We start from the raw sequence: 23,687 nt of genomic DNA on the forward strand, positions 1-23,687 counted from the left end.
AAAAATATAAACTCTTAAATAAAAAAAATAAAATAAATACTTTTAGTGTTGCCCAAAGAGTATATAAATGTAGGAAGTGTTGCCTATATTAACTTTGTAGCGCCATCTATTTATAACTTATAACAAACACTTTAGCCCTTTAAAAGTCTAATACGCAGTACGATAGATGTCACCCATAGACACATTTTGTATTTATTGTCTTGTGTAAGCTCAAAATTATTAAGTATAAAATGTGATATAAATAAAAGATATCTCTTAAATAAAATTGATGCATCTTGGTGGTTGTTAATTTTACAGTCTCTGATGAATACTTTGAATAAAACTATAGATAGCCAATAACGAACTGGCAGTCTTAAATACTAGTAAAGAAAGGAGGTAGATAGTAAAGGAACTATTAGAGTTAGTACTACAGTAACTCCAGTATATTATATAATATTAATCTATGTAAAATAAGGAGCTTCATATTATTTATATCACTAACCTACATTATCGAGGTTCTCGCGACTAATAAAATAGCTGACATCTAAATGCTAAAATCAATTGTAATAATATATTTTGAAGCTAGGTCTGCGTCTTAGTGAGCGCATTAAAAAAATATTAGTACTTTTAATTATAGTTCCTACACGTGTGTCCACACGCTAAAGGAAGTAAGGGCAAGCCGCATGATTAATTTAAGTTTTTAAGTTCTATTACATCATATTCCAGATGTAGTAGCTAGTAGCTACAAGCATTTTAAATAAGCATCGTTATGTACTGTAAGTATTTGAACCCCCTTATTAAGTGTTCAACAGGAGATCCATGATTTACATGTCCCGACATTTTGTGGCAGGCAACGGTTTTATTACATTTGGGTTGTAGATTGGTATATATTATCTTATCTTTATTGATTAACCTAACAATTAACGATACCTAAGCAGACGTGCTACCTGATAGAAAGTAGTCATCGCCGCCTATGCACATTTGCAACACCAGAGGAGTCGCCAATGCATCGCCGGGGATGAAGGAGAGCTCTTTTTGCACCCTTTATTGTTGTATTTTGCACCCGATGTATTATTATTTCGTATTGTAATATTCTGAACATATCAAATAGTAAAATAGTCACAGGATCTGGCACATTACCTTACTAAAGGCAGTAGATATAGGTAACGTTTGAGTGGGAGCTAATAAATAAAAGTCTAGTTACAGCAAGTATAAATATATTTTTTCTAAAAATCATTAGTCATAATGGCTGATATGACTAGTGATCCAGTCTAAACATCAACAGCTACAATAATAATTATAATTACGACAAGAGATGAGATAATAACAATCATTTGACTATATTATTCTAAACATGATAAATATATGGATATTATTAAAGTATATGTAGATAAATATTGTAATAAGTATTTTAAACATCAAGAACGTCAAAAGCTTAAATACTACAATGAAGCGTAAAAGCCAGAAAATTGCAGATCAACAGATAAAATAGCGAAGACTGTTGTCGTGTGGAGCGTACTTCATACTTCAATTTACATCCCTATCGTATATAAAGATAAAACACATACAATTCTTCATTCCGCATTGCCCAGGACGGAATGATGAATAGTATAAATAAATGTTATATAAATAACTCCTAAATCAACGAAACAACTTTATTAAAAACAACTCAAACTCAAAAGTTATTACAAATCAAAACAAATCGATACAAAATGATATAAAAATGGAGCACTCTTTTTTCTTTCATCACAACATCAAGAGATTCAAAATGACTACTATAGTTAAAATACGATAAAGAGATAATTGTGGATAAAATGGAATAATTTAACATCGATTATTACTTGAATATATTTCCTTAAAACTAGAGCTACCTAATACATTTTGAGATTAAAGAGAAGATTAGATTAAGAATAAATATTTAGATACATACCTATAAGATATCTGTGGGTATATGAACTTTTACCTCTAAACTACATTTAGTTATATCATTTTCAATATATGTTTCTCTAATTTTCTATTATCTACACAGCATTTCGTGTTTCCTTATCAAATATAGTCTTAATTCTAAGTATAAGCGTTCGTTAAACTTCAAATAGGTATTTTGCAAAGAAAAATATATAATTAAATAATTATTATAAGTAGTAGATAACATTATTTTAGACAAAACATTGAAACATAATATACTCATTTATCTTTGTTATAAAACTTGAAAAAAAAAAACACTTATGTAACGACAAATTAACTTTGATTAAAATGTTCTACAAAGCTTTTGCTAAGTACCTACCTGCATATTCCTACTAAGCATTATATTGCATTTACTATTAAAATATACTAATTTGAGTAGGTATATAGGTGGGAATTGGTTTGGAACCTATTTTAACTATAATTGGGTAGGTGATCTTCGATTATAACAAATTGCACACTAAATACTGCCATAAAAATATAACATTAAAGGTTAAATATTAAACATTTCACATCACTATTGTAAATAAAAATAAAAAAATTTAGGTTGTAGAAAAATAAAAAATAACTACCTATAGACGATATGAAAGAAAAGAGATATATTACTATGGAACTAAAAAAATAAAAATGACGGTATCTATGGGAAAATAAAGTAAAGGTTAGGTACTATTCTGTTTAGGAAACTCTGTTCGTTCAGAGATCTGTGGGAAGGTACTCGTACTAATTGTTCCAGCGTCAACCTCATGTGCTTCGACAGCGTATATAATTATTAATTACATCTAAAACATCGACGGTTTGCTGAAATATCCAGTTTTCTATACTACAAAAACTACTTTCCTACTATTTGTCTACAGCAACTTTCATCTATATCTTTTTACTTACTAGTACTACGTTGCTACTGCAATACTAGAAGTTAAAACTTGTAGTTCTGACTTACTACATTATACAATAAATATTACTACATTTTATTACTAGAATACACGTTCATGTGCTTACGAGAGTACTTAGTTTTCTACTTTTTATTTTTAATCTTACAAGAATCAATAAATATTTCTACTAATATAACATCTCATAGCTTCGATTACGGAGTTATGAATAGACAGAAATACATATACAAGGTATAGAGTTATACATCTAAGATTACTATAATAATATTTTTTTCTACACAGATTATAAAGACCGCTATATTAGTATTACTACTAAAATTAAAACCCTAATTAGCTTAATAAAAATGCCAAAATCTGAAGGGAAATTATTGCAGAGTAGCAATATTTATGCTTATCGTCATAATCCTAAAGTTTTTTCTTAAATATGTAATATTTGCCGTAATCTCGGCCCTTAAAACTAAATTTGTCAAATTATTTCAGATTTTTTACCCGCCGCCATCTTGCCCTTACTTGACAACGGAGTAAATTCCATTACATACGTTATTATTCTACGGAAAACTAACGATGACGAGGTAGAGACGACTCTACGTAAAGGTAAATGCTTCATAGTAACGACCATAATTATAATTAACATTACCATATTGTTCCTTTTATTATTGAATTTGTAAACTCCAATTTCGTATTTTTATAGTCAAATCTTGGAATTATGGTCATCTCATCAAAGCATTACCTACATTCTAAGCTACGAATATAGCTTTCGTATATTCTAATCTCACATCGACGCTACCCGAAGTACACAAATCGACTCCCGTCTTCGTCTCCGTAACTTTCATTGTACTAACACTACTTAGAACCTAAGGTAAGGTTTCAACCTTCAACCAAGGTTTCAACCTTACCTTAGGTAACTTCGGTTAGATACGTGCAGATTTAACTGCTCTTTGAATCGTAATAGGTCCGTCGTAACAGCTCTCCCGCGGTCATGTGCATATCTCTTTACGATGTAATCCTGAAGGCGAAAGCATTAATTGCAAATTACATATCATCATACATTTGCACTGTATTGGCTATCGCCTTCCGTATTACATAAAATAGAGACCTAAAGACCGCGGTCGTTACGGTCACATAGTGGAGCAGGACGTCGAAGTTACACGTAGTACACGTCGAAGGAGAGCGGCGCTCAAACAAGCGCGGGCGCATTAGCGGGAGCGGGAGCGGGCGCGGGCGCGGTGGGGGACGCCGCGGCCGACGCGAGCCGCACGCCGCCGCTCTCCGACACCACCATGCCGTTGTGCACCGAGCGCTCCGTGTCCGCGTATGGCGTTGTTAGGATTGTGAGACGCTGAAATAAACGGTTTTCTATTAGAGTTTAACTGTCCACATGGGCGAAGTTTTGTTAAGAGAGGTAGAGATTTAATGCACTTGTCTGGCATGTAGCGTCCTCTATAGTATAACTGACTAAATTAAATGAAAACCTTTGTTGCACATAACGTTTATCCATCTGATAATATAATAACTTCAAGTTCTGGTGTCAAAGCGTGCAAACATTAATTCAAGCTGTCGATTTAATATTTTCAATTACAATATGCCTTTCATATTCTTTGATATCATTATAATAGGACTAATGACAAATAAAAGGAGCACAGGACGCCCCCCAACCAGGTGGACTAATGAACTGAACCGCTGAAATCAAACGGGTCAAGACAGGTCGGAATAGCGCAGATTAGGAAAGCAGTGGACTTAGATAAATTGACATAAAGCTCTATAAAATGATAAATATTATTCATCATCGATAATTTAATAGCCACAATAATAAGCATAAAACCTAACATTTTTAACCCAACCTCCTCCTTTTTCGAGATCAATAAAAAGAAAAAAAATATCAAGTTACCCTACCTCGAAAAAGGTTCCCTTAGTAGTCAGAATCTTGAAGATAGCAACAGTTGGTATGCAGATAACGCTCGATCCCGCAATGGCCCATCCCAGCGCGTTCGCCCAGCCCGGATACACATAGGCCTCGTACTGTAAGGGTTCGTAGTCCAGTAGCCCGTAAGCAGTGATGAAGAGCAAGAAGGCAGGAGCCACAAATCGCCAGCAAATGCGCCAGTACAGTCCCGGGCGGAAGCCGATCATATCGCGGATGTCTTCGCAGAATCGCTCCGTGCCTGAAAGGGAAGTTACTTAATTAAGTTGAACTTTGAAACTAAGTTTAAAAAATATATAGTGGTGGTGGAAAATACGTACAACTGATTATTAACAACTGATAGGCAGATAATCACTTTTTTTTTGAAGGTGGTAGAACCCGTTGTGGTTCGACTCCGGCGGCACCACCGCCACACCTATTTCTACCTAATAACAGCAGTGTTAAGCACTGCTGTGTTCCGGTTTGAAGGGTGTGGTAAGGGAGACAGACTTTTCCGAGGCGTTCCAGCTTAGTCCTCAGGGGTAGCAGCGCATCTGTGGCCGACCTTAGGTAGGAATATCTAATCCTATCTGGGGTTGATTACAGATGTCCATGGGCGGCAGTAGCCGCTTACCATCAGGTGGACTGCATGCTCGTCTGCTACTCCTATATTATAAAAAAAAAAAAAAAAAAAAAAAAAAAAAAAAAAAAAAAAAAAATCACTAACACAAATTTAATTGGGTAAAAACATTAAATGCTGTCCTTGAGTATCAAGTAGGAATAAGCAGCACCCTTGAAAACCTAAAAAATAGGTAGCAGAAAAACTGCTGCTGCACAACAAAAATAATAACAATCAAAGCAATCAAAGAAGTTTAATTTACAAGCCTAAATTAGCATATTACTCACCATAGATCCAGGACACTGCAATAGCTTCAAAGAACACAGCAACTAGCATAGAGTATCCAGCAGCATATCGGTCTAGTAGTTGGAAGAAGTAGAATCCGCCCTTGGTGCAGGACGCCAGCCCCACGAAGAAGTACAGAGTGAAGAGACAAGCCACGAATATTTCACGGTGGCGACCGATTGGTGGAAATTCATCGCTAAGAGCTGTTATTATTGCTTCTGATCCACCGAACTGGAAAGAGGATAATAAGTAATATTCAAAAACAATTCTTTGGTAAGTATAGGTATATTCATATTTCCAAGAGTTCAAATCTTTAATTTCTACTTACAGAGCTATCCAATCCCAAAGTCAACAGCATCATGAAGAATATCAGAGCCCAAAACGTTGATCCTGGCATTGTCGCGATCGCCGCTGGATAGACAACGAAAACCAACCCCGGACCTTCCGTAGCCACGTCTTTAACATCTTTGCCTGACGCGTGTGCCATGTATCCCAGAACGCTGAATATCACGAAACCGGCCACAAATGATGTACAGGAGTTGATGACGCTAGTTAAGATCGCGTCTCTGCAATAGAAAGCATTGTAGGATAAGCAAACAGAAAATTGGTAGAATGAAAGGCAAAAAGTGTTTGTACTGACTTGTAAACGTTGTTATGGTACTTATTGTAGGAGGCATACGCTAGAAGTACGCCGAAACCAGGACCCAAAGAGAAAAACACTTGAGTTGCTGCATCTACCCATACCTGAAAAAATATTCAATGTTTAAAACAAATATATAAAGATTATTACAGAAAAAGTATATTATACTTAAATAGCACAAGGTTACCTGAGGCTGGGTAATGGCTTCGAAGTTAGGGCTGAGGTAGTATTGGATACCAGTAGCTGAACCAGGAAGTGTTATGCCACGCACCAAGAGTATCAGAAGAACAGCATAAGGGAAGAGAGCAGTGAACCAAACCACCTATGGAAAAATTCAATAGTCATTAGGCCTAGCGGCAACATACGAATAGTGATAATGTATGCAGCATCTACTCGTATTGTTGCATAGTTCAGCTCAGGGTACAAAAAAAACTATATTGTTCCGTGTTTCAGCTTTTCAACCTCAATTTTAATTATTATTACATACCTTGCCAGAAGTACTGATGCCTTTCCAAAGCGAGAAATAGCAAATGATGTAGACGGCGAATAAACAAAGTGCCATGTCCCATTTGATTGGGCCCAAGTCATGCAGCCCTTCGCTCTTATGAAGTTCTAAGATGGCGCGGCTAAAACACATATATCCAAGTCATGAATATTTAAAAAACCCACACAAACATACGCGAAGCAATTTAATCTAGGTAGCTACTCCCTATTTCAGTGTGAATGCATCGCATTATTTTCTCACACCTCAATTTGAAATTAAAAATTGATTATATTTAGGTAGGTAGCCTAAAAATTTTACTTATTGCTAAGTAATACTTTCTTGCTATATTTACAGATATAATATTCCTACAATCACGATTTTCTATAATTATTATCGATGCCTTTATACTTTTTTATGAGAGAACAAGTAACTCAAACACAATGAAAGATATCTTTATCAACAAACATTCAATGATGACAACTCACTTGAAATATTCCGATGCGGCTGAGGTGAAGGGTGTTGTTTGAGCGGGAGCGATGGACGACGCAGAATCATTGTGACGCTGTTGCGTTCTATTCCGAATTAATTCCCAGTTGGCTTCGAACTACAAAAGCAAAATATCAGTAGATTATTGAAAATTGTTTCAATATTTATCAATGTAAATTAATGAGCATTAACAACAACCTCTAAACCGCAGCTTATACATACTTGCACACATAACAAAAGCAATTAGAGAAAACAACTTCGAAATAAGGTATTTCCTAGAATAAGTCTTGAAGATGTCGCAGTTGTAAGAGTAAAGACGGTAAACCGACAAATATGTCAGTCAAGCCATCACAATTAATACATACCGGTTGGCATGCTGCAGTGTTCCAGTCGTTATTGCAGTTAGTCCAGGGCAGCATGGTGGTGAAGGAGGCGAAGAAGAAGCGGAGCGCCCACGCTATTATGACGTTGTAGTAGAAGTCCACGTAGAATGCTATCAGAACCACTGCGTACCCGATACCTTTACAAAAGAAATTAAGTTCTTAGTGGTAAGAATAAGAACCCCGGCGACGTGACAATACATAGTATCTATTATGTATTGCCCTTTATTAAGCTGTCTGCCTATCTGTAGGCACGTGTAGGTATGCCGTTAATTAACTCTTCTACATTTGTTTTATTCAGTTTGTGATCAGTTATGATCAGCTCTTTTTAAGATCTTTTGGCATTTATTATAATACCTTATTAATAGTAATACTTGATCCTCCAAGTTTTCCAAAAAATAATTGCGTTGGTTGCCAGCAAGAGATTTGTTTCTTTAATAACTGTACATGACCTTTGGTCTAAACTAAGATAAGGAACTACTCAAGTGTTTTTCAAACCTAATCATATCATTTATGCTTAGTGTGATTCAAAGTACCTACCTATATTTAAAAAAGCGAATCCAAAAAAGTTACTTAATTATACTTACTTAATGCCATTAGCATTAACTATGAACGAAACTTATAATATTCCGATATAACGATCGTGTATGAGCAATACTATCGATGGTATCCAGAAATAAAAACAAAAGTTATTCGCCACTACTTTCGATTCACTTAAACCCTAAAGATCGGAAGCATAAAACCACCCGAACAGAACAAAGCTCACTTGAGCTCGAGAAATGTCTCGACCGAGAGCTTTACCTTTCCAGTCCATTACCAATTTTATTCCCTTCAGAAATATCGGCCACTCCCCAGCACGGGCGACGTGACAATCGAGTGAAATGAAATCACCGGGCATAAGCCGATCTCACAAATCTGGAGCCTTTGAGACCGTACGGCGAGCACTTAAGGGGCGCCGTGGAAATGGTGTCAATTATGGCCGCTAAGAGCCGCGCTCCGCCGTAAGTGTCGAGCTCTGATCCGAATTATATTTAGAATTTGTGAAATATGTTGGGGAAGGATCGCTACTTGAAGCGGAATTTGATATTGCAATATTTTGAAGACTATACTACGGCACTGTGAACGTACTTTATCTTTATATAGGTCCTAGTAGGTACATGTATTATGCATACTTCCTAAGTAGATTTAAAATTGCAATTTTCGGAATTAGAGAAAATTAGATGCACCACACATATTTTTTAGCGTTTACATCAATGTATATTGTGTAGGTATTTGATCATTTGAATGATACGATAGGGCATATAAACTCAAGTCATGTCATGTGAAATGTTCGGTATACCTATCTCCTAAAGCATTTGTAATCAAATCACTTTTACGGATGAATCGTCATATTTTATTTTATTTTATTGAATTTAATGACTCGTATCCGTGGATCGTGTAAAATTAAATTAACTGCTTGTATGCTATGTCTGTATCATAAAAAAAACACAAAAGTACAAAGTAGTAAGTAGACTCTACATTTTTTACTTTGTGTCTGCAAGTTGTCATAAGTCGGAAAGTGCGGGCCACATAAGTCGCGACATCGCACTTACGGGTCCATTTCGACTTACGGCACCTACGTGACTATCGCACGCGGCTATAAATCTACAGTATGACTGCAAGTGGTGGCTACGTGATGTACTTAGTACATATGGACTTGCGTTGGAATTTGGGTCTTCGAGTTAAAACGTTGTCATTTCATAAACTTTTACAGTTACAGTACGAACATAAGTAATAGCCTTTTAAAGGCAATCTGCCAGTACAATTAATCACATATAATTTAGTAGCGCCATCAACGAGGAGGTACTACACTAGGTCATTTAAAAAAACCAGTGGGTAAATTACCTTTAAAAAGCGGGACAAGTCGTCCCCAGCAGGTGATGGCGCCCTTCCGGTGGAATTGCCCCAGCGCCAGCTCCATGTAGAACAGCGGGATGCCGCCCACCACCAGCATGATGCAGTACGGGACCAGGAACGCACCTATACATGGATATAACATTTAAAAATGACATCATATGTATTTGGACGTTTCTGAATAAAAATACAAAGACGAATGATAAGAGTCATTTAAAAGAAATAAAAGAAAATCAGTATGTATCTACAGCATACAAAAACATACAGCATAACACAAAATAGAGGTAAGTAATAATAAAGAAAATTGTATGTACGTAGTGTACGTACCTACTTATATTATCTATAAGGAAAAAAATATTAAAATAGGACACCGTACAAAATAGATAAAAGAAGATCAGATTTTCGAACAAATCGCTGTAAAAAGAACAAAGTCCTGCAACAGAAGTCCGTGAAAATCTTACGACTTCTTGTCTTCTCTTGTGACTGAAATCATAAGCTGATCATTGGAATATTGGAAACTAATTACTGATACTTCAGGTGGAGCTCCTATTCCATAAATAATAATTGAAGCTAGTTACAAATCTCATGTGCGGCTATTACCTCAGTAACCTTAACCTCAGATTTACATAATCTATTCACTACATTTCTAATCTTGAGTTGCATCAAGCCCTTATTTAACTACGGGAAAGCGTTAATGATCACTTGTGAAGGTTAGTCATGGGCGTTATCCAGTAATGTCTTCGCGGATGTCTCTCATTTAACAATTGCGGCTTACGTCGATGTTACTCCGTTTTAACGAGAAAAACAAACGGTTTACATCCTTTTTAGAGACAACAGAATGGGTCGTTCTAGTACCTACACTAGAACGGACTGAACTACTACACCATGCGAAATAACTATAACTATTAATTGTTAAGCAGTTGGTTACCATATTTTAGTATTAAAATAATTAACATAAACATATCAACTGTTAAAAATCCGTTGAACCGCCCGTAACATTAAATTACGCATAGATGCTATTTTTTATTCACGTACTATAATATAATGTACTAGTACATTATCGTTAATTTGTATGCCTTGAAACTAAAATAAATATTTGTATGCCTTCAAACTTGAAGTACATAAACAGGTTTTCAAAATTGCTACAATAAAGTATTTATTATTAAAAAATCAGGCCGAGACTTAAATCGTAAAAACCTTTTGCGTCTCTATAGGCTAAAACTTTTTATGGAGACTTAAGTAATTTGTACCATTAAAATCCTACACGATACAAGTCTTATACTTTATATTCATTTCTGTTTCTAAAAGTTCTACAATACTTCGGAGTCTCCCTTTCAAATATTGGTAGAAATCTCCAAAATTGACATAAGTAACATTGTCTGGAGTTCATAAAACGCGTTGAGACTTATTGAGTGCGGGCGTCTTAAAAGGACAATTACCGTACAATTTTCTCCCTCCCCGCTCCCTGCAGATAACATTATTGCCTTGTGAATTGTGACCTGCGATCACAGATTGCTTTTATTTCGAGTGAGCAGAGCACGAAATTTGTCAGCGTAAAGAGGATTAGATATTCAATTTGAAACGTATCGCAGGTTCTAGATTGTTGCTAGTCTTGAGACAATATAAAATTGGTACCCTGCTATTTTAATAATTATGAGTGTATAAGTAGTATGGAAGTAAGATTCTGATTTAGGTATATGAAATGTGTAGATTTCGGAGGTGGTAGAACCCTTTGTGGTTCGACTCCGCCACACCTATTTTTGCCTAATAACAGCAGTGTTAGGCGCTGCTGTGTTCCGTTTTGAAGGGTGTAGTAAGGGAGACATACTTTTCCGAGGCGTTCCAGCTTAGTCCTCAGGGGTAGCGGCGCATCTGTGGCCGACCTTAGGTAGGTATATCTGATCCTATCTGGGGTTGATTACAGATGTCCATGGGCGGCAGTAGCCACTTACCATCAGGTGGACTGCATGCTCGTCTGCTACTCCTATATTATAAAAAAAATGAAAAGGTACAAAAGGCCCTTGTCTGGCTCACACTTTTAATATAATGATAAATCATTATCACAAAATCCAGTGCGGTATAGTCTTTAACTTGGTCCTACCACACGAAATATATAACTTTAGAACAAAGTTAAATTATTTGATATTGCGATAATCGATCCATGTGATTTGTAAAGCCAATAAAATAGATAGAAATCTATTAACACATCCACTTAACTTGAGTCGCATAAAGACAATATTATTTGAAGTCTACTCTCAAGAATGAACATTGAATTGAGATCGGTAATATCGCTCTTAGGGAGGCAGGGGGAAGATGTCTCGGATTTACTTTATAGCCGGATGCAACAGGTCGCGAATGTTGGGATGAAAGGCCAACTTTCTATAAGTCGGTCAAAGTGGAGTGGCTGTTCGTGCCGCTGTTCACGGCAATAATGACTCCGCACCATTCATTGTGGTTCCGATTGTTCGACAATTGTGGTCTCTGTCGTAGAAACTTTATGAGACACTTGTGAGTCGTAAAGAAAGGATCTTTAGATTTTTTACTGCATTAAAACTTGTCTTATCAGCAAAAACAGCTACGACGTTATGCAGTAATTCACTTTCAGGTTACTAGCCATTTTGATACCCAAATATCTTTTATAAAACAAAAAAATATCGATCCAATTATTATTCAATTTCAAAAATATAAATGCCTAACATTTTGAAGTATATGAAAAATTAAAAAGTTTACGTTTCGGAACTCAAAATTTTTTAAAAAGAACTAGATCGAATAAGTCAATTCAATCGACTTACAGTAGAACACTAATGTGATTTACAATGTATCTACTTATAATTAGTTTCTCATAAGAAAATTGTGTAAACATCACCGTTTTACTCGTAATATTTAAAAGCTAAATTGCGCTATTTAAATTGTATAACATTTAGTTAAACTCAATTAGGTAATAAACGCCAAGATAATTTTATCTCTAGGCACTTAAGATAATCCGGATTTCATTTAATTAATAATAAGAACGACTCACACTTCAAGTTTCAATTACAGTAATCTCCAACAAATCTTTTACAATTGAATCTACATTTTGTCGCGTAATACCCGAGATGCTGGACCTAATCGAATCGTGAGACGATTCCGATCTCCCGAAGGAGTCGGATGATTGGGTATTATGAGATTTCCATTGGAACGTAAGTATTAAATCATCCGCAGAACCGGACGGGTCTCTACGGTATTGTTTCAGACGGGAAATGTGTCTATTATATCGATAGCTGAAGATGCTTTGGAATTGTTTCTTATGAAATGGGGCGAAAATATTGTTATTTCAATTTCTGACGACTAGAAATTGTCCGTTTTTTACCTTTTGTCTTTTAAGCGGCTTTCAGTTTCAAAAAAAAATAGTCCCTAAACACGATGCATTTGTTAGCTTGTTGTATAGTATCAGCTTTTGGTTGCGCGTGCAGTTTAGTAAGGAATAATCCTTTAGTTTGTCCTAATCTAGACTCTCCCATTTTACTTACATTAAATTTAAATAAAGTATAAAAATACTATTCGCTTTATTTTACAGCTTATTAATTTAGCTATGCTTACTAAGGTAATTTTCTAGATATTTGGTCACAAAGTAAAAATCTGTGCAAAAGAAAAATATTGTGGTAATTATTATGATATTATACAAAATAATAAGTAAAAGGGTGACCCGATGTCATTGCGGTTAAATGCGGTGTGACTGATGGGAGGCTGGGGTCGCGTGATGAAGTGCCCCATCAATTAGCGGCCCCAACTCAAGTACTGTGTATTAAAGATTTACTTGCTCTACCCTGAACTGATTAACGTAATCAAATACATATATAATAAAAGCATAATGTCAATACGTTCATATCATCGTTTCCAACAAACTTTAATAATGTATGCAACAAATTATAGACGAAGCTTTGTATTACATTTGTAAAGGCTGTAACTGTTATAGTGATACTAAGTTATGTTAGGTCATAATTACGTTTAGTAGGTATTTACCTCAAAGAGAACTGTAAAATCTGGTATGGGAATCCACACTTTCTTATTTATCTTAAAATTATAAAATAGCACAAACTAGAACGCTTAAATATGTGACGTCTCATCAGAGTCACGAAGGGAGCGGTAAACAAATGCCAGTAACCTTATATTATTTGTCTGACATAATTTGCGCACACACCATCGTGTACATACGATAAAATAAAAAAGAAATGTTTATGTATTTCAACAAAAAATTTATAACACAAACTTTATTACAGTCCACCGTATCGCATCACAGAGCGTCGCTAAATAAATTTCCGGCGCAATCCCTTTGACGACACCAGGAGGCAAGATCGCTTCCAGAATTGGCGTTTAATTAGATCAAAGCATCGCCGATCGCCTCCGATGACCTGACCCCCACTCCATTAGCTTATTACCCTCTCCCATTATTGCGTTACTAATTTTCCTGGAACACGGAGGAGCTAACGAAGTTTCTCATAGCGCAAAGGGCGTTTTGATTGTCAATTACCCGCTCTTGGACGCCAAAGGGCTGCTACAGACGCACAAAGAGCGGCCAGGATGCAATTAGTAATGGCGAAACTTTGTTTCCTGTGTACGAAGCAGTTGACGCATGTATGTCTATTAAGTACTGTGGAATAATACTGAATGGCGTTATGATTACTATTTTCTTAGAAAGCCCTCATAGATTTAATCTTATATTCAATGCCTTAATGGTAATAAATGAATCCACAGGTATACATTATCATTTTTACTTCATATGCATATTTCCTCATTTTCACGAAAACTGAAGACACCTTAACGTTAGAATCACTAAATTATTAAATTATCTACAATTTATACCTATACAAGCCATTTCTAAAATTCATTTAAAAATCTTTAAAAAACATACGTCGCATAAAACTTTAAACACAATTTTCCACATGGTCGCACTTAAGACTAAGTTATAATAAGCGACCACATCTCATTCTATTCAGTTCCGGCCTTGCCCGTTGCCACGCGCCCGTCTTGCCCCGAGCTACCTATTTCCGTCTGTAAGCCTGTTTGAAGCAGCCTCAAACAATCTTTTAAATGTAGTTTTGTGTTTGCGAGCCACCAAAGACGTTTAGAAAATGTATGCATAAATGCATATGTAAATGCTTCTTTATAAGTATACGTAAGTATAAGTAGTATACTAATAGCATTTTTCGAAAAATATAGGTATTAAAAATACGTAGTCTAGATTGTAATCTAAGAAAAATGAGCCTAAGAAAAATTTTATCACTTTCAGATATGAATGAATAATAATAGTTTTCTATTAACCCTACTTCCCAACCATCCCCTCGTCGGTCTTAACCCTTTCTCGAGATGAGTCAATATTAGAACGTTACAAAAATTTATTTCATATCCTGTGCAACCTTTCTCATCTTTGAAATGAATTTGCAAATGCAATCTTCCACATAGATTGGATGTGGAATGTAGGCATTCAATTAGAAGTGCTAGGGTAAGAGCTTTGGCTCTTGAACCAAAGCGGATTGTTAGGGATTATCGAACGAGACATTATGGAGACTGGAGAGCCCCTGAGAGCTTCCTTTATATGAGAGAGCTAGCTTTATATGATATTGAAGAAGCAAACGGGCATACAGTCCATTTGAGAAAACGTAATCATTTGGAACAGTACCTAATATTGTAGACATCTGAATCAAGTTTAAATATAATTGGAGTCTTACCCCAAGGTCGGACACAAGTGCCGCTCTACTCCTGAAGACCAAATCAGTATATTTCGTGTGTATGTTTTTGTTTTATCACATCTTACTCTTAATTACATTGAAAATGCCTATTTGAATAGTAACAATGTTTTGCAATACATACTTTCTCACTTCTTTCTTATTAAAAGCAAATTTAATAAAATCTCGCCAATGACATTGATAGAGCCGGAAAATTAATCATAAATGATATAAATTAGCAGAGAATTAAAATTCTACCGAATGTAGGTATACAATATTATTTTGTCGTCAACCTATCACTGTCCAATTGCCGCGCACTGGTGTTTCCTCGAAATGACTGTAACAGTCTATCACGTGGGGCAAACGGTTCGATATACTTTACGCACTTTTCAGAACTGTTTTAAAGAATTTGCAGATATGTAAGATTCGTTATGATGCTTTCCTTTGTCATTGGTAAAAAAACTCAAGTGATAATTAATTTTTAATACCTACATACTTACATAACTTCGAAAAATCAAAAATGCATACTATTCTCAGACCCTTAAATTGGGAGGCTGAATTTCAAATAACTAGGCTAACATTAATGACGTTTCTAGAATTTTACATCAAAGGTACATCCGGAATAGGGACCAAATGTGTACTCCACGCACCCATTGCACTTCTCAAGGGCTCGCTAACTCTTGAGGCAAGGCAATTAGCAGAACATCGTAGCCTACGCACTAGAACGAGCTTAGTAAAGGTGCAGGCATAAGTCTTTACCACACGGTTATGAAATCCCCAGATCGGTAAAGGTACATGTACATGAAAAGCCGTGCATAGTTACAATTTAGCAAAACCATTGGTTCTACTAGATAATGATAAGTATCATGTGTGCATTCTCATTTGTCACAAAGTGATAAGACAATATCCGACAGTAGATGATAAGAAAACTGGTAATATTTCCGTTCCACAAGTACATTCTTGTCTTTGTTGCAATTTGCAAATGTAAGAGATAAGTAGTCATAATTTTGCCCAAAAGTACTTAAAACAAACTAAACTTTTAGCACTACATAACACACCATTGACCACATTATGGAAAACTGTAACGTAGATATGGATCTCCTCACGTCATATTTCTTCATTATTTAACCAAATCAATCATCAAGCTATCTTTTTCAAAGTTATTGTCTTGTAATTTCTGGTTTCGTAAGCTTTTGTTCATATTCATCAAAATTTCATAAAAGCAAATGATTTTTTAATCCAAAAATTGTGTAAGTATCTACTTTGAAATTAAAATCTCAAATCTTCATGACGAAAATTTATTGAGCTACGTATATCCATGCCATAATGCACTACAATCGCAATGTTCTGTAGTAAACCGTGCCAGTCGCACGTGAAGTGTTCAATTAGAGCGTAGAGAGCGGCCGAGAGCAATCGAGATGTACGGCTAAGGCGCCTTGGATTCACAGAGAGCCCTACATACCCGGTAATTAGAGCCGCTTGTTTGAAAGAGGTGTAACGCTGACCTTGGTCATTGCTAGATATGGAGAAGTATTTTCTATCTTTTGCGATTTGCGATTGCGATTGCGATTGATGTAGAGATGTAGTTTAAGCAAGCGTTTAAAGCAAAAAAATGGTAAAACAAATTTTAGATTTATTGCACCAAAACCAAAAAGTACAATAACGAAAGCAAGTTCAATATTTTTTATTATCTTCTACTTCTAAATTCAAATCAAAACGTGTAGGTACATATTGAATTCACAGATATCTAAAATCCTTACTAGCCTGAGAGCCAGATTATCCCAGAGTCAAACCTTGAAAGTCTTAGTGGTTAAGGAATAAGATTAGACCTATGTACATCGCATTAAACCATTACCATTCAACTATTCAAAAACATTTTGGAAACTCAGGCTGAAGAGATCATGAGCTATTCGTTTTCTCTCTTGCCCTGTCTGTACCTATTTAGCACGGTTTGTGCGGCACGGCTTGCATTTATTACTCTATAAACTATTTCATACAATATATAGGAACAAGTCGTACGCATACTCATAGGGACCAGGAACGTTGAACCGACAATTAGCGCTCCAAGTGGCACTTAGCCTCACAGTTCACGAGCGTCATACTCGCTCGCCACGTTACTGTAAGGTGATATGCAAGAGTACCGTCCGCAGAAACAGCAATAAATATAAAGATGTAATACATTGTATGTTAAAGAGCTGTCAATGCCTTTCCATTTGTCTTAAAACTCGCCATTTCACAAAATTATCCTCGAACTCTTTTAAAATTCTAAAAGGGGCTAAAACTTTTAAAGTTCGGTTAAGTCAACACGTTCACTATAACTACTTAGTTATATCTTATTATAGCAGCAGTTTTGGCGCTTCTATATTCTTATAATAAATTTGTAAATACTAAGTTAGTCAGTTTTAACGTGAATAGTTGCAACCTCAGGCTGACATGGCAAGTACGAGTAGCATTTATGTTCGAACACATCATGGACCTGATATTTTATTTGAATACTTACTTGTCAGTATTACCTACTTAGGTAGTAAAATTTATCCTCATTTAATACTAAACCAAAATGCTCTAAGTACTATCTACCTTTCTATAAATTTTAAACACTTACGCACCCGAAAGTAATCCCTACTTAATCAGCGGAGGTACTTCAATAAATCACTGAATCAGAATTCAGTGAAAGGAAATTTAAAGCAAGTCACTAAGTAGTTTTGTGTATGAGCTACATGAGTTACCTAGTCTTACTGTACTCTGTGCTCACATACTCGTATGCAGCGCATGTGGGGTGAACCGACAATTAGCATCACAAGGGGCTCTCGGCTTTGCGCTTCAAGAACCTGCGGTCTATCTGCACGTTACCACTAACTATGTGAGAATTAAATTATGCATTCTGTTACAAGACACATTTGCAAATTATGCACGTTGCACACGTAAGATAGGAAATCAGAACAATGATTTCAATAAGATGAAATAAGTCTACATCACGATGTAAATATTAGTACCTACTGCTGTAACAACTTTGTAAGCAACTCCATATAGAACAATGAAGTCGATCACTGGTGCGTTGTCGCAAGACGGTAGCATTTTTTATAATTATATCTAAACGAAGAGGCAGATGGGCTACCTGATGGAAAGCAGTCACCGTCTCCTATGAACATTTGAAACACCAGAGCAGTCGCCAATGCATCGCCGGCTTTGGAGGAAAGCTCTATTTACACCTTTTTCCAAGAGCCTCATGTCATAGAGCCCCGGGAATACTTCAGGAGGAAGCTCATTCCACATCTTGTACGTCCGTGGCAAGAATGTCCGTGCAAACCAACCCGTGAAGGACCGCCACGAGTCCATTTGGTGTGAATAGAATTTCATCCTTCGGCGAGTGGTGCGATTGAGAAATGGTGACGTAGGCACCAGGTCAAATAGTTCCTCGAATCAGGTCAAATAGCCTCAAATGTAAGTTAATTGGCGTCCCAACTGTTTATTCTAATGCAAGAACTGCTTCCCGTGAGAAATAGATGTGGCAAAATTACCTTCCCGGTCGAACCATATGGTGATACCTTTTAATATTGGGAACATCAAAGGTTGCTTAGATTTACTTGCGATTTCGATTTAGAGTTGGAATTGCTGCAAAAACATTAACCACAAATAAACTCACCCCCTCCATTCTTGTAGCAGAGGTAGGGGAAGCGCCACACATTGGCCAGGTCGACCGCGAAGCCGATGACGGAGAGCAGGAAGTCAACCTTCTTGCCCCATGTCTCGCGCTCGCCGACGCCGGGCGTCGGGGTCTTCAGCGCCATCCTACTGGCCGCCTACACGACGCCGCCACGATCTGGGGGAATAACGTTTTATTGTATTTTTTTATAGTTTAACGATTAAGATTTACCTGATGTAAGGTAGTATCGCCGCCTATAGACATTTGCAACACGTCCAGAGGAGCCACCAATACATCGCCGGCTTTGGATGAGAGGTCTTTATTGTAAAACAAGGTATGATCAAATAAATTATTTTTATTTTTATCAGATTATAGCTCTTCGGTTACTTAGAATTATATTTTAGTATAAGTAAGTACTTAGTAGGTTTTTTGTGGACATACAGTCAAATTGTTCGTATATCCGAAGGACTTATTGACTCTTACCTGTTACGTATTATTTGCTTGGACGCAATTTCTCAAAAAAGTTTAAATACTAAACGAAATGTACGTAGCTTCTAAGTACCTAAACTTTTAAAATGTATCCTACTGAATATTAATATGCGTATAAATGACATTTACCGAAAACGCGACTATTTCGATGGTATTTATAATCAAATTCATTCTACTTAGTTGAGTAATAAACGGAAATAAAATCATAATTGATTCCTAAAAGTAGAGTGAAACCGATTGGGCGAACAACGAAAACCACTCGACATTTAATCCCCGCTTAATTAAGGTTCCGCAGCAATCATGGCAGCCTCCACTTGCCACGACTCGATGACCAAATGACAAATGTTTTGCGCGATGACGGAAGACTCTACATTCGGCCGACCAATGTAGCAAGGGTTGTCAATATTTTAATAATTAAAAAAATATTTAAAATTATATTGTATATTAATGCTGCCAGCATCTTGGAAATCTTGTCGAAATTAGCAATGCTGATATTTTGTTGTGAAACACGAGAATCCTGTGACAACATACTATAATGTCATCGCGTAGAGGCTGATAAATTATAAGGCGCAGATATAAAACATGGCAGCAATGACAATTATCGAAAATGTCATTAGAATTTTGTTTCAATCAAACTTTTAACAATTTTATGAACACATAACCTGAAAATATCGTAAGATTGAGTGGGAGAACAACGAAAACCTCTCGACATTTAATCTCCGCTTAATTAAGGTTCCGCAGCAATCACCGCGGCCTTCACTTGCGGTCACACGCCGCACTCGATGACCAAGTGACAAATGTTTTGCGCGATGACGGAGGACTCTACATTCGGCCAGCTAACGTAGCTATAGGGTTGTCAAAAATCATCGGTTTATATACGTAAGAAAGATATTTAATAAATATGAATGCGACTAACTTCTTGGAAGTCTTACACGAATGAGGGCCTAAATATTACATAATTAAACATTCTTTAAATACTATTAAATATAGCCTTCAATAATATCCTGTGCATATCCGTACATACTTATGGGTTGATTATTAATATAAATAACCACTTATTATGATCAAGTTAACAATAAGTTACTCTTTAAAATTATGTTATCTTTAATAATCATAAATTAAAACGGTATCTCAAAAATCAAAGGCTTTAATCATAACTTCCGTTCCATTATGAAAAATACCAAAATATGTGGCAACCCTAGTTCAAACTGCCCAAGCCCTGGAGCAGCCGTCACGGAAGATGGCGGAGAAGCTCTTCAACGCCACAATACCTAACGACATATCGCAAATTGAATTTCTGTTTCAAACCCAAGTTTAGGTATTCGATTAATTGATTACTTGAGTTACTATCAAAACGTCAAAACAGCAAGATGTGAGTTAGCCGAATCGTAAAAATACATTAAGAAAATCCGATTAGTCGACATTATAAAATATCTGTAGCATTTTATAATTTTATACTTAAAGTTCATTACGCTTAAGTATGTACTTTAAGTTACCTTTGTGAATAATCTTCCATAATCCACTTTAAAATTTTCTCATACATAGTAAGAATTAAAATTCGGAAACTTAAAATTTAATTTAATAGAACATCGAGTAGTCATCATGTGCAGTTACCAAAGCACCGACGCCAATGATTCGCGCTAAAAGCTCTCTGTCATTACAAAAGCTTCGCGGTATCCGACAAATTGGTTTTCAATTGGGCTGGTCCGGAGCTAGCGTCCAAATTTGAATGTCACTTCAATTTGTAGAGTGCAAACAATGATTTCACCACTGCATGCGGAAAATTAAGAACGATAAAATTTTAATTCATATTTTGCCCAGTTTTTTGTTTATTATTTTTACTTATTCTTAGTAGTTACTTACATCTATTTACTTTTTGTTGAATATAACACCAATTAAGAACGATTAAAAAAATATACCGGAGATTTTTTTGGTATATGCCATTATACCCCGGTATAGTAGGTATATAAGTAACTGCAACAGAAACATCTAATCGAAATGACTTCGAACCTTGCACTTACACGAGGCTAATCGTGATGGATTATTGGCTTTACTATTAGCACATTGTATTGCAAATTAAACATCTACTTCCACAATCCCCAGGCTTTCACTCTAAGTAGTAGAATCCTGGAGAAATATACCATATTACACATGATCTAATGGGGATTTTGATGTAGCTAATCATTTTGTTAGAACTTGCTGCTTGTAGACCTCTGACATTTGATGAACGTCGGATTAATGATGAAAACTGGTAAATTGCAGTAAATGACATCTAAAGCACAAAGTACTTAGTGCAAGGTAATTCATAGTTCTGAAGTAGTTTTATTGAGAGGCGTAAGATAAGGCAGTTAGTCGACAGGCCGATAGGCAGATACTTTTAACGTTGAATTCAGTATTTAAGATTTCAACAGATTTTCATCAAAATTTAAAAGTATGACCGATGGTTACGCTGTAAGTTTGTATCGTCGTCGTCGTCAACCCATTATCTACCTTATGCACGATATTATTTAATTTAAAATAGAACCAACTTAAAATATAATAAAAATCAAAAGCCTCGCTTATAAAAAATATATACACGACAAATAGATAATTCTATTGGGAAGCCAGTCTGAATTTTAAAATCCAAAAGACGTATTATTTTAACGACAAGCTACTCACTCCTGTGCACATTTTTTAAATTATTAATGGAGGATCTTTATAATGTAGGTATATGCGTATTTATATTACCATTTTTTTTTTTGCTATGCGTAAAAGAATTAATGATTAATACGGTATCTTTTTAATACATTAGAAGTTTAATGTATTAAAAAGATACCGTAACTGAAATATACATTATATTAGAAATGAATCTTTACGTTCGGCTATCCTTTTTCAAAATCCCACAATTGAGAAAAGTCGGGGAAGTACGGGTGAGTATAGATATTTACGATTTCTGTTTAAACTACATGTACCATAAAACCTTTGACAAAATTAAAAAAATTGCTGTTTAAAGGTGTCTACTGAGGCTGAAGCTTAAAATGCCCGCCAAAAAACAAAAGCAATTCAGTTTTATCTATTAGGGATCAATTAACAATCCACGTCGAAATTTCCTTAATTGTGTTACTATTTATCTCTGTATATAAAGAATCTCTTTAATTTTTACCTCGCTTTTATTAGTTTGACCTGTATGTAACCGAATCTTTAAACACGATTTTTCCCCACTTTGAAAGGTCCGAACAATTTAAAAGTTTGAACTTATTAAGAACTTATTAAGAATCGATGACAATACACGATTTTAATAATTTTGTCCCATTCTCCTCTGGATCGTCAGGGTTAACGAATTTCCTTGTGCGATTTTAGGGTGGTTTTTAGTGGGTGGTTATTTTAATTATTTCCCACCAAAGATCGAAAATTGACAATTTCTAATAAGCAGACATTGTTAAATTTCGATATTTGGTAGGTAAACCATTGGATACAGTGATTATTAATTAATATCGGGCAAAATCGATAAAAATATACGCAAGATGTAGAGGCGTGTTGTACCTATTTGTACTTTGGATATAAACTACAATAAAGTAAAAAAGAAATGAGTTCTTAAAAACAAGCATTTAGTATAGAAAATATTACTTACCTAAATAATTTATGTAAATATTCATAGTGTACCAATTTTAAATTGCACCGAAATAATACATAGGAATTTTAAGAAAATGGACCATTAAATTACCTAATCTAAGAAAGCTCACTTTCTTCGCTTTTTTTAAATATTCAAGTTGTAATGCCGCATCCGTACTTTTACCAAATCTTAACAAACCTTCACAAATTCAAACGTGTGGATAGGCTGACTCGATTTGTGCACCAAATTAATTAAGCTAAACTTTTGTAGGTATTTGGAGTTTGCGGCTATTGCCTGGACCAAACCTGTACAAACGACCAATAACACCCATTCAGTGGCAATAACATTTTAAGAAAGAGTTATACAAAGACAAGACGCAAGACAGAGTACAGTAACAGAAAAGTTAGTTAAAAATAAAGGAGAGTACTCACGTGCGGCTCGGCGGGCGCAGAACTCGCGCCATGTCCGCGCGCCGCGGCGACCGCAGCGAAGTGAGCTGGGAGCTCCGGACTCTACACACCCTGGAGCCAGACCACGCCTACACGAGGGAGTGCTTTAGTACAGTAGAGCATGTTTAAGATAGATAATTCAAACAGATAGTAGAGTATTATTTTATTTTTTATAATAAAGAGGAACACTTAACAGAAACCTTTATTTTTTGAAAAATGTCAACCCTTCATCAAAAATTAAAAAAATAACATGCAGTAGGTATGGACAACCCGTGATAAGATTCAAGATTCATG

At 35.7% G+C, this 23,687-nt stretch overlaps 1 protein-coding gene across 1 annotated transcript; it reads right to left on the minus strand.

Annotated features, from left to right (window-relative positions):
* Positions 1–1,179: 1,179 nt before the first annotated feature.
* Positions 1,180–23,461, minus strand: DAT (Sodium-dependent dopamine transporter). Its single transcript, XM_073087768.1, has 12 exons — positions 23,376–23,461; positions 18,864–19,040; positions 9,507–9,641; positions 7,608–7,762; positions 7,242–7,360; positions 6,760–6,898; positions 6,460–6,594; positions 6,273–6,376; positions 5,961–6,198; positions 5,635–5,863; positions 4,722–4,990; positions 1,180–4,167 (listed from the first exon to the last, which is right to left on the minus strand). Exons 2-12 carry the CDS (start codon positions 19,006–19,008, stop codon positions 4,006–4,008), a joined length of 1,830 nt encoding a protein of 609 aa, XP_072943869.1. The 5' UTR covers positions 19,009–19,040; positions 23,376–23,461; the 3' UTR covers positions 1,180–4,005.
* Between the last annotated feature and the right edge of the window lie 226 nt (positions 23,462–23,687).

This window comes from Epargyreus clarus, unplaced genomic scaffold (assembly GCF_041222505.1).
Source record: "Epargyreus clarus isolate Ecla_fem2 unplaced genomic scaffold, WU_Ecla_fem_2.2 ptg000026l, whole genome shotgun sequence".
NCBI lineage: Eukaryota > Metazoa > Arthropoda > Insecta > Lepidoptera > Hesperiidae > Epargyreus > Epargyreus clarus.